Genomic DNA, 11,993 nt, shown 5'->3' with positions numbered 1-11,993 from the left:
AAAAAGAAATCAAAGTTTATCAGAATTTATGTAAGAAACAATTCACGAATGCAGCAGCATGTGGAACTGGAAGAGCTCTAAGGAGCTCATTTCTGCAGCATGAGGTAAGATTCTAAAGGCCACGCAGACAAAGCCCAGGAATCAAAAAAATCAGACAAAGCCCTGGCAATAGCTAGGCGTGGGCCATATTTGGGTGCCATCCAGTAAGAAGTCCCCAGTGGGGAGCTGGCTGGCACTCTCTGACTCCACGACTTTTGTTTTATTGTTTACATTGAATTGGGTTTTGATTTGCTTAAATTGGAGCTCCAGTTATAGACAAGCTAATGATCTCCTTCCTTTAACACACAGCTCTCTGAATTTGAGGGGAAGCTGAAGGGGTCCAGCACCCCAACAACAGGTACATGCCTAGAAGCCACCAACATAGGACTGACCAAGTAACCAAGACATGGTCCCGTCCTCCTCGGGCAGCAGGGACAGCTGCAGTCAGACAGGAAAATTATGGCCTGGCCACCGCAGCAGCTCTTCATTCGTCCTGTGCTGACCAGCATGTGGCCCACTCGGTGCCAGGCACTGTTCTAGGCACCTCGGACAAGGTGGGCCAGCGAAGTCCCTGCTGTCCAAAGCCAATTCTAGTGGATGCTGAACATATAGGGAGTGGTGTGAGTTTTACAAAAACGGGCCAGCAGGAGTGCCCGGACACCCTGTTAGGGGAACAGACACCCTGTTAGGGGCAGAGGAAGCCACGCTGAAGAAGGAGTGCTTGGGTTAGACTAGTGATGAGGAGCCTATCAAATAAAACACAAAGGTGTGGCCCGGTCAGGGGAACCGGAAGCGACAAGTGCTTCTGGTGCGAGCTGCTCATTGCTCAATTTTCAAGAAACGGGTACTGCGGGTCGGCACGTTTTCGGTTGCTGCCCAGCACCTGAGGCTGCGCGGAGCGTGGGTGGCGCTCCTCCAGCCCCCGGGCCGCACCTGGCAAGGCCTCGCACCAGGGAGGGGCCGGCAGGCCGAGCAGCCCCCGAGCGCGGGCGGCAACGGTACCCTTGCACTCCCCAGGGTGCTACCTCCAAGCACCACCGACGTGAGCCGAGGGGCGACAGGGGAAACCGCAGGGCCGGCCCACCCCGGCGAGGGCCCGGCCTCGCTGCCATGTTCCTGGCAGGAAGACGTCCTCGGCCCCCGTGGGGGGCTCCAGGCACACCCGGCGTAAACGGGCTGTCTGCCCGCAGGACCCGTGGCCCTCCAGCTCCTGACCCTCCGACCCAAAAGCGCTGGGCCAGAGCCCCACGTGGGGAGGCCGCGGGCCAGACGGAGATGCGCCGCCCAGCACGCGGCCCCGGGGTCTGGGGCACTCACGAGCCTCGGGCACCTTCCGAGGCGGGCGCCTGGGACCCAGACCCCTAAGCGACCCCAAACACGGCGGAACCGCGGTCACGCGCGGCATCTGGGGAGGGCCCCCGCCCAGACGCCATCGCGGCCCCACCGGCCGCAGCGGAAGCGGGCGCGCGGTGCCCCGCCGCGCTTTCGTCATGTTGCCGAGCACCTCCGGAGAACAAGAAAACAATGTGGGTCCCCTGAGCACGGCCGCTCCGACGGCGGCAACGCGTCGGAAAGCGAAAAGGAAGGCCTACGTATTTTCCAGCAGCTGAAACGGCTCCTGGCCCTGGCGAATCTGCCACTACCCTCGCCGGAAGTGCGGCCCTCCTGCCGGAAGTCGAGCTTCCTCCATTTTGTGGCCCGCCATGGCGGCGGTGTTAAGGTTGCGGCCGGGATGCGGCGCCTTTGACTGAGGGGGTAGGCCAGGCGAGCCATCGGGAACGTCGCGCGGAGCAGCAAAGGACCGGCCCGGACGCCGGGGACGCTGTCATGTACGGCGCGGGCGGGGGCCGCGCCAAGCCCGAGAGGAAAGGCGGCGCGAAGGAGGAGGCCGGGCCCGGTGGCGCCGGCGGCGGGGGCAGCCGAGTGGAGCTGCTGGTGTTCGGCTATGCCTGCAAGCTGTTCCGGGACGACGAGCGGGCCCTGGCCCAGGAGCAGGGACAGCACCTCATCCCCTGGATGGGGGACCACAAGCTCCTGATCGACAGGTCGGTCGCACCCCCCACCCGCCGCCCCTGCCGCCCTCCCTTCCCCCGCCGCGGGTCCGCCTGGCGCCGACGTGGGGTCCCGGCGTCCGGGGGGCGGGATTGCGTCGCCCGCCCCAGGGCTCCGGCTGCAGCCGGCGTCACTCCTGTCGCCGAAGGGATCGTCTCTGCCGCGCCGCGCCGCGCCGCGCCGCGCGCCCCGGGCGGCCGCCGGCCACGAAGCGCGGTGGAGCCACGGGGTCGGCGCCGCTCGGCGCCGTGCGGCGGCCGCCGGGAGCGCGCTTTTGTTCTCCGCGACGCCGCCCTCGGACCCCGCGAGTTAGCCTGCGGCCGCCCCGGCCAGCAGGACCCGGGCGGTGGGCGAGGCCCCGCGCGGCCGATACCCTGCCGCAGCGGCGTCCCTGGGGCTGGGCCGCTGCGGGTTCTCTTCCAGTGTCACCGCCCGGGGCGGCGGAGGGCCGGCTGGCGGCCGAGTGTGTGGTTGGAAAGGGCGACGTACGTGCTGTAGGGTGTTTGCTCCCCGCTCGCTTCCCTCCCTCTCCCCGGGGTGCTGGGATGTCCCTGCCGCTCGGGCAACACTACTTCTGGGGCCCGGACTGAAAGGCTAACCGTGGAATAGTCTCTCCGAGTGAAGGAAGCCGTCGTTTGAGACGATTAGAACTGGATTCTGCAAAGCCCTGGAACCTGACTGTAGGGATGACCTCTGAGCTGCCCAGAATGGACACAGTAATGACCAAATAGGCCTTTTTCCGTCCCTGACATTTCCATTTGGAGGTAGAGCTAGGAAACAAGGACTCCGAGAAGGGAGGGTTGCAGATCAGATCGGCTCTGGATCTGATGCTCCACGCTCTGCTCAGACGTGCTGTGCCTTTGAACTGCCATTTCTATGGAACGATGTTGCCTGAGCTCTCGGGCTTGCTTTCCAAAGTGTGATTTGTAATGTGCATTATTAAAGTTCGGTGAGCGCTGGTGTCTCAGCTCTTCATGCAGTTTCCATGTCATTCTGTACATGATTTGACTTAGGTCTCTCAAGACTGGTGGGGAGCAAACACTACACATGTAAATGTGTAATATTTTTAAATAATAATTTACATTTGTAAGTTAAGGAGGTTTACATTAAAATAAATCTAATTTTAAATTTTAATAAAATGCAATAATTTGGGTTCCCTGGTATCCCCCCCCCCCCATTAACTTGGTCACCATTACAAAAGTCAGCATTAAAAAATCAGGCAGACTTTTGTTGCTCAATATTTGCTTCTGTGACCCAAAATCTGAGTATTTTAAGTAAAATTAACCGACTCACTCGTTTTCTGACAGTTGTACGTTGACAGCATTTTCATTGAATCTTTTCATGTTAAAAGTATAACAGAAAGTGCTTTTCTTGTCCTTGGGTTGATGAGGGACCTATTGGTCCATGCCAGAGAAGCATGGGTGTGTCCTCATCTGTGTTATTTCCTGGGGTATCAAGTTCAAAAGGAAGTACTGATACGCGTCTTCTAATGGTTTTTGCCTGTTCCAGTGAACCTCCCTACACTGCATGTATATGTCGCTGTTCCTATGTATGTGTGTCTCTCTACCACGTAACCCAGCACTTATTTCCTCAGCCAAGTGGCTAGGGGCGAGAGCCTAGCCAAGATTTTACCTTCCATGGACGCAAGTTTCTTTGATGAAGATCTCTCCTGAGAGTTCGGGACTAGCAGAAAGAAGCGAGGAAATTTCGACCGTTTGGTTCTTACGGATAGGTATTTATGTATTCGGTTTGTGTGAATGTAAGCTATGATATTTAACTTTTCAGAAAAAAAGTTTTTTGTTTTTTTGTTTTTTTACAAGTGGCATTGAATGGTTAATCAAACCATGCACGGTAAGAACTGCTAGTGAGGCAGATGCCATTTACGCTTTAAAGGATTGTCTGCCTTTAATTATGAGTTTTATCGTGCTATACAGTGGAGTTACACTTTTTTAAGATAACTTGAGTTAATCAGTAGGAGAGATGACTAGCCACATGAAGTGTAAGTCTGAGCAGTTTTGCATTTCCCTTAATACTTTTACTTTATTATTTTAATCGGTAAGTACACACATCGAGTGCCACACGCCACCAGCCTAGGCGGTGACTTCTGTGTGCTGACCAGCGTATTCGCATTACAGATACGATGGGCGTGGTCACCTGCATGACCTCTCTGCGTATGATGCCGAGTATGCCACTTGGAACCGAGACTACCAGCTATCTGAAGAGGAGGCGCGGGTAGAGGCGCTGTGTGATGAAGAGAGGTATTTAGCCTTGCATACGGACTTGCTTGAGGAGGAGGCAAGGCAAGGTACTGCTCAAGAAAGACTTATTTCAGCCACAACTTTAAAAATTTTTAAGTATTTAAAAGTTTACTCCCATTCATTTTTTTATACTCACTCTTTCTGATATTATCTTGACAGTACCCAGTGGATTGGAAAAACAGGAGTCTTTGCGTTCTGAGAGGACCTCAGGATAGTTTATATATAGAGCCACAAAGAATTTTCCCAGCTTTTGAGGGCAGACTGGGATTTGAAAAAACAAAAACCAAACTCTTTAACTGTTCTTCTTTAACAGTATCGTATGAATTAAAATTGATGTTCTTGTCTTTGCCTTAACAATCTTTAATACAATTCTTAATCCCAAAATTTTCTCAGCAGGAAGAAATTTTCCACAAAAGATGTGTATTCTGCTTTCTGTGGGTAAACACTTACTGGCAAAAGTATATATTGATAGACATAAAGTGTGCGTTTCTAGAAACACTTTTGCCTCAAAAGAAGGTTGAAAAAATGTGTTGTTTGCTTTATCGATAGCTACAACTTTAGAAATATATGAAATTTTTCTCAATAAGCTTCCATTTTTGTTAACAAAGTTCTTGTTTTTATTCAAGAGGAAGAATACAAGCGGCTGAGTGAGGCGCTGGCAGAGGATGGGAGCTACAGTGCCGTGGGTTTCACTTACGGCAGTGACTATTACGACCCATCCGAGCCAACGGAGGAGGAGGAGCCTTCAAAACAGAGAGGTGAGCAGGCCCTGACTAGAGCACCCCGAGCTTTTGTGGGGCTCCTTCTGGTGGGGTGGATCAGCACTAGAACATGAACTGCCAACAGGCAGGTTGTGAACTCAGACTCATTTTCTGCACTGGATCCAAGTTGCCTGCCCAGGCAGGGGCGACAGCAGACTTCCTCTGGATCCCGTTTCTGGATTGGTAGTACTTGTGGATGTTCTTGCCTTTGTCTGGCAGCAGCAGCAGAGGGTGGGCAGCAGCCTTTCCTTCACGTGGCCTACTTCTGATTACCCCTCATAGCTGACCTGATGACCAGTGTCCAGTGGAAAGACATCCCTGGAGTTTGTTCACGTAGCACAAGAATTTTAGCATAAGATTAAAGATTTCATATGTGCCTTCCTGGATTAACTCTGGGAACTATGAATATACAAAACCATGCTACAAAGAAATCCAGGCTCCTCTAATACAGCAGGAAATGTCCTTGTCACTTTGTAAGCCCTGGGAGCACCATTACCAATTTGTCACTGCCATCCGCAGTTGTGTGAACCAGAGGCATTAAGGACAGGTTGCGCTCATGTAGGGTATTCTGTTGCAAAGGAGAACTTTGGAAACCCATTTAGATGTTGAACAAACTGGATCACATCCTACAGAGACTTAATGTCAGAGCTAACTGAGTCTGTTATTTGGGACTTGATTGGTTTCTGCTTAAGTAATACTCGTGAGGCGTCGGAGCAGCCTTGTGGGGGGCCTCCCCAGCCATCCACTGAGGAGTGGTGGCCATGGAGGAGCAGACCAGGCACGCAGGCACTCGGGCTTTCCTTCCACCTTATACTCATCATCTGGGCAAAAGCGTCACACGCACAGCTCTGTTTGGGAACATGGAGAGAGATCCTCCAAGTGAGATCATGACGTGCTGAGCTCAAGACTGGTGGAGGAACTTAGCAGTTTGCATTGGCTTTGAAACCTGATAGTCCCTTTCGTGATCATCGTGATGTGCTGGAAATGTTGCAGATCTGAGAAGTAAATGTGCATTTATCCAAATTAAGCTATTCTTGGAAGTTCTGGATAGTTCCAATGCAGTTGTCTCTTCTCTGGACCACATCCATTATTTCAGTTTGAAACGCATAAGGTTTTTACCAGAAGGCAAGAATACCAACATTTCACAACTGAAGAGTTAAAATGTGTAAAGGCCTCATGTCTTTTAATGGCAATAATCTTTAGAAGAGTCCCTTACATTAACTTCCTAATATTCTAGATCAGGCACAGGCAGCCATGACTGCAGGCCCAGTTCCCGGGTTTGTGTCTGTAGGATTTCATCAGAACAGCTGAGCTCTTTTGTTCTGTCTGCTGCCAGTTGGGGCTTTGGCAGGCATGAGGCTGAGATAGACCCTGGGCCCACAGAGCCATTTCACAGTTGTCCTCCTGTTCTAGAAGTTGGGCCATTGTTTCAATGTAATTATTGGGCTGAGAGATAATAGACTGTTACACTTTCTAAATTTTGCAAACAGTGTATTTCTTCACTTTGTCTTCTGTTAATATAAAATACTCTTTATAAATGGTTATTGGGCTCCTGGGAAACTTGGAGCTTGGCATTTTATGTTTAATTTGCACTAATATAAATAAAACACCACCCCCAACACACACAAACACCCTCAAATGGGATTCATTTTGGTGCCCAGTACCACTAGCAACCAAGTTGAATGTTGTTTCTTTTTCCAGTAAGGGGGACTGAACTTAGGGGCACTCACCAATAAGCTGTATTCCCATCCCTTTTTATTTTTTGTTTTGAGGCAGGCCTTACTAAGCTTCCTAGGGTGGCCTTACACTTGTAATCTGGTTTGCCTCCTGAGTGGCTGGGGATCATAGACAGGGGCCACTGCATCTAAAGTAGAAGATAAAATCAGATTTTTCCATGTCAGCAGAATCTCTAAATAGTCCTTGGTTTTTAAAATAACTTACTTTAACACCTTTTAGTATCTGTAACCCTGTGGTGTCAGCCAAAGGCGCTTTGACGCCTCTGTTTTGCCTGACCTCACCTCTCCTCTCTCTCATTAGCACAGTATTTTTCATCCTGGTCACAGTTTATTATCGTTGAAGATCCTTTGTTTTTAAGTATTTTTTCCAGTGCTGGGGCTTGAACCCAGGGCCGTGCGCGTGCTAGGTGCGTGCTCCAGCCCTCTGCCACATCCCAGATCTGCATGTGCATGTTCTGATAAGAAAAGGCTATTGGAATATGTGAGTCTGTGTTGCAATGGTAGATTTTTACTTTGTGACACTGAAAATAAAGGCCTGTATGAGAACAGAATGACCCATTTGACCTGTCTATCCCAGGGAAGGCCTTCAACTAGAAGGCCTTGACTTTTCCACATGTCTTAAGGTTACAAAAAAGCTATTTGAAAAGACAGAATTTTAATTGCTTTTTTTACTTTTGAAAAATGCAGTAAGAATTGTTTTAAACACATACACCTGGCCTCCTTCTCAGAAAGGTTCTGAGGAAGCTTAGCTCAGTTGTCACTTGGCTTTTTCTTCCCAGTGGAAGATCTCACAGACCTTGGTTTCTGCTGCCTGCAACTCCACTCTGTTGTTTGGCTGCTGGAGCTAGACAGTGGCCTTGCCAGACATGGGGGTTTAGGCAGTAGTAGCTCTGCCCTCCACTCACCCTGTCCTTAGTGTGTGCAGAAACAGGTGGGGCACAGTTCATCCTCTGTTACAGTTGACTTGCATCTCAGGTGAGAACCCCGAGTGTTCACCTACAGGGACGCCTGCTCACAGCTCCCCTAGGTTCACTGAGGAATTAGACTTGAAGAGATGTTGGCAGATTGTTGACTTAAGAGGCTGCGCTGTGTGTCATGAGAACGTTTATTTAGATGAGGATTTAATGTTTGGTTCTTTTATCACTTTTGTGGGAATAAAAACCTAAGTAAAAGTTGAAATTCATTAAAATGTTGTTGTTTTTTTTTCTAATTTTGTGCTGATTTTTGTGCATTTCACTATGTCCCTTAGGTTGATAGTCATCTGAATTGTTGGTAAATTGGAATATCTTAGAATTCAAGAAGTTTTAATTGTAAGGCACCTTATCTAACACATAGTAGGCAGATATGGATATTAATAATGAGTAGAATTGAAGTGATACATCCGACTGTGGGAAAGCAGTAGTTTGCTTGGGTGGAGAAGTCATGATGTTGTTGTTTAGGTTTTTGCAATCGGATGATCAAGGTTGAGTTGTCCGGGGGGTGTTACCTCGTCTTGTACCTAGTGCCCCAGAGTCTGCAGGAACAGTGCCAGTTCAGTGCAAATGTGTGTGGCAGGGAGGCTGGGCAGCACAGAGCAAGGACTTTGGCCAAGAGCCTGCTCGGAGTCCAGTGTTCTGCTCTGGCTGAGGTCATATGGGTTGGCTCACACTTCACATGGCCCTTGGAAACCAGAGCCAGGAAATGGCAGGGTTGGGACTGAGGCTGGCAGGATCATCTGCACCACCAGCCTCTTGGGAACTCATTATGTGAGTCTACTTCAACATGGTGGGATCCTCTCCACAGTGTTTCAGAAGGAGCCACAGAAAGGAAGAGCCCATCACTGCTCTTCCCTGGGTGCTGTATGCTGTTGGCAGGAGCCTTCTTCTCTGGTTATTGTTCTGAAGGTCTCAATTTTCTTTTTTAGTAGAAAAAAGCGAGTCTGAAAATTTGGAGGAAAATGAAGAGCCTTTCATCGCCCCTCTAGGACTGAACGTTCCATCTGATGTGGAATTGGTACGTATGCTTCTGCAAGCCCCTGCAGTGGGTGGCCACTTGTTGTTCTTCAGTGCTGTGTGTGAGGGCACAGTGACAGTGCAGCTGCCATTTAGGTGAACCAGGTTGCAGTCATTTGTGAGTTAATGGGGGAAAAGGCCACTTCCTGCTTGCTTTCATTTGAAAGAACGATGAAGGGATTGTAGCAAAATAACTAGGGTAGCTTGTCAGCACGTTGTGTGGACCCCAGGGGCTGTGTGGTTGAGTCCCGTGATCTGGACAGCGTGGCCAGCATGTCAGAGTTGGCGGAGAGTGTGGCGAGCACACACTGGTGGAGGTTGCATGCTCAGGGCAGCGTTGCTCGGTGCTGTGCGTCCTTCCAACTTTTCCTGGTGTGGTTTTTGTGGGCTCCTGGCCTTGGCTCTACATGTTCTGGGTACTCACTTCCATCATGAGTAGCCCTGCACTGCAAGTCCTCTGTAGCTGGTTGCTGTTGGGTGGAGTCCCCAGGATGGCCCTTGTCTCAGCCCGAGGCTTCAGTTGCACCTTGTTGAACTCAGGTCCAGTTACAGTGGCCTTAAAGCCAAGCCAAGGCTACTACTTGAGGGATCTCTGTATTCCAGCGCTGTGCCAAGCTGCTGCTTGTGGGTCTTCTCATTTGATGCTGATAGCCCTCTGAGATAGCGTTGTTACTCTCCTCCTTGCAGATGAGAAACAGACTTAGGAAAGTCAAGAACTCTGGCTCATGCAGCAGGCAGGAGCCTGCAAGTCTCCTTATTGTATTAGAGGTGTTTGAATGTGGAAAGTTTCCCAAGTGCTCATGCACAACCAAGAGCTTTCCCTTGCCTTGCCCTTGCCCTCCGCAGCTGGGCTGCAGGTGCTGCACTGCGGGCCCTCCAGGCCTTATCTGTGTCTGGCAGAAGATGATGTCTCTTAATCTCTGCATGTGTTGCTGCACTGCCTCTGTAGTTCACAGCAATGTGACAGTTCTTGTGTTTTTTTCCTACCCCCTATCCTGTGAGCAAAGGAGATGATTGCCCTCAGTTCCCGCTCAGGCCCAGTGCCTCTCAGGGATTTGCTCATGTCTCCAGCTCTTCCCAACATGGGCTGTGTCTCTGGGTTTTGTCTCTGGTCAGTGCCGCTCAGGTTTGCTCCTGTTTCCAGCTTGTGACTGTTGTGCTGTGGTCAGAGCTGAAATATCACGTGCAGACTGATGACTAATGTCCCCAGACTCCCATCAGCAGGCACTGGCCATGTTGGCATGTCCTGGGTTCCTGAGTGATCATTCTGCAGGAGAGACCCACCAGAATTAACCCTTGAATATCACATTTGCTGTGTTAGCTACAATTCATACTAAAAGCATTTGCTTGAGGCTGACTCTAGGGAATATCACTTATTTTTATATGATTTTTAAAGTTTCTATGTAAATATAAACTTAGAAGTATGACAGAAATTTCTTGCTTTAATTTCTATTAGAATATTTAATGGCTGTTGGAATCCTCCAGAACCAAAACACTTGCCACCCAGAGGAAAGCAGGAGTGGCCTCCGCGAGAAGCACAGGCTCTCGAGGGTTAGTTTCCTCCAGCGTCCTCTTGGAGGCCCCTGGAGTGCAGGGTTTTGCCATGTGGGTGCTTGGTTGAGTCTCGGCTTGGCGTCTTCCGTTTCTTCTGTGGCAGTGCCTTGTTCTTCAGTCATTGTGGTTTCTGACATAGGCTTGTTGTATAAACTGCTCTGGGGTGTCCATGTTGGTAGGAAACATGGCGTGGAAAGCCATGCTGGCCTGTGGTGGCTGTGTCACGAAGGCCATGTGGGAGGCTGTGGTGGCCATGTCGTGGAGGCCATGTGGGGCGTGGTGGCCGCATCGTGGAGCCGTGTGGGGCTGTGGTGGCCATGTCGTGGAGGGCGTGAGAGCCCGTGGTTGCCATGTCATGGAGGCCGTGTGGGAGGCCGTGCTGGCCTGTGGTGGCCGTGTCGTGGAGGGTATGCGGGGCTGAGCTGGCAGGATGCTGGCTGGCTGTGCGTGGAAAGGCTGGCCTGGATTCAGGGGGCCACTGGGTGGGTGTGACTTGTTGGCAGGGAGGTCAGGCAGTTATCAGAGAAAGCAAGCACTTTGGGGGTTTCTTGCTCTTAAAAACCTGATGATGTCACAGCACCTGGTGGCTCTGCTTGCCTCCTGCTTAATAAGCTCCTGTGCCACCAGAAGGGATCCCACATAGCCCTTGGCCCTTGACAGCTGAGCCTGTAGACTGAAGTCCCCTCAAGTGATCTGATGCCTTTATTTTAGCCTTTTATAATGACTCCATGTGTGTGTGTGTGTCTGTTGTGGGAAGTGGGACTTACATTTCCTCCAAATGTGTAACTAGGCAACGGTGTCTTGACATGGCATAGTCAGTCACTGTCTTTTCCCAGGGACCTAGACACCCATCTGTCCCAAGTTCCCTGCATTCAGGCCAGCCCTCTGGACCTGCTCTGCAGGGCTGTGTGCTGTGCAGCTGGCTGGGGGGAGAGCCTGTCACTTGGCCCATCCCTGCCCACCTATCTCCTCACTCTTCTGAGACACTGCAGATGGCACAGAGCCGGAGCTCCTAAGCCACTGTTCAGTCATGGGACCCAGAGATCTTTGTGGTCAACAGTGTGTTCAAGTGTGCTTCTAGGGGACTGGGTCTCAAGAGCAGGGCAGGGGTGGGGGACTTGATTTAGATGGGTACATTCGAGGCAGCTCAGGGAAAGGTAGCTCGCAGCAAGCCTCATTGTTCATGCTTCATACCAGGCCCTGTGCAGAGTGCTTCCGAGTTGCTGCTCGAAGTCTTGGTCCACAGTAGATACAGCTGTTGCCCATTTTCCAGATGAGGAGCATAGAGGTGTAACTCGAGGCGGGTAGAAACTGCCCTCAGCCCTGCCAGTCAGACTTGGGGTTCCAGCAGGCAGAGTTCTGCTTCCCTGTTTGGCTGCGGTGTGGAAAGTGGGAGATGGGCGGGGGGCAGAGGCTAGTGTGCTTCTGTGGAGCTAGGTCCTTCTCTTTTGATGTGTGATGGCTGCTGTGTGGGTGGACGGGGCTCTTGTTCGACTGCCTCGCAGGTCTCTCCCCAGTGCCTTGTCTGGGACACTGTGTGGCTCTTTCCTCTCAGTCTGTGCTGCTGATGGCGTGGTCCCTCTTTATGGCTGCAGGGTTTTG

The 11,993-nt window shown here is 51.1% G+C and overlaps 1 protein-coding gene across 6 annotated transcripts in view; it reads left to right on the top strand.

Moving 5' to 3' along the window:
* The first annotated feature begins 1,586 nt into the window (after positions 1–1,586).
* Positions 1,587–11,993, top strand: part of Sfswap (splicing factor SWAP) — a 65,617-nt gene continuing 55,210 nt past the window's right edge. For 2 of the 6 annotated variants that reach the window (XM_071615885.1, XM_071615879.1), the window contains exons 1-4: positions 1,589–2,084; positions 4,227–4,396; positions 4,976–5,107; positions 8,750–8,838. In XM_071615885.1, the coding sequence (XP_071471986.1) occupies positions 1,867–2,084; positions 4,227–4,396; positions 4,976–5,107; positions 8,750–8,838 (609 nt within the window). In that variant the 5' untranslated portion in view covers positions 1,589–1,866. Of the gene's footprint in view, positions 2,085–2,419; positions 4,397–4,975; positions 5,108–8,749; positions 8,839–11,993 lie in introns of those variants that run through there. The other 4 variants (XM_034637104.2, XM_027952043.2, XM_071615889.1 and 1 more) reach the window with 4 other exon arrangements.

The sequence above is a fragment of the Marmota flaviventris genome, chromosome 1 (genome assembly GCF_047511675.1).
Source record: "Marmota flaviventris isolate mMarFla1 chromosome 1, mMarFla1.hap1, whole genome shotgun sequence".
Taxonomy (NCBI): Eukaryota; Metazoa; Chordata; class Mammalia; order Rodentia; family Sciuridae; genus Marmota; species Marmota flaviventris.
This window is presented reverse-complemented; position numbering and strand designations above follow the sequence as displayed.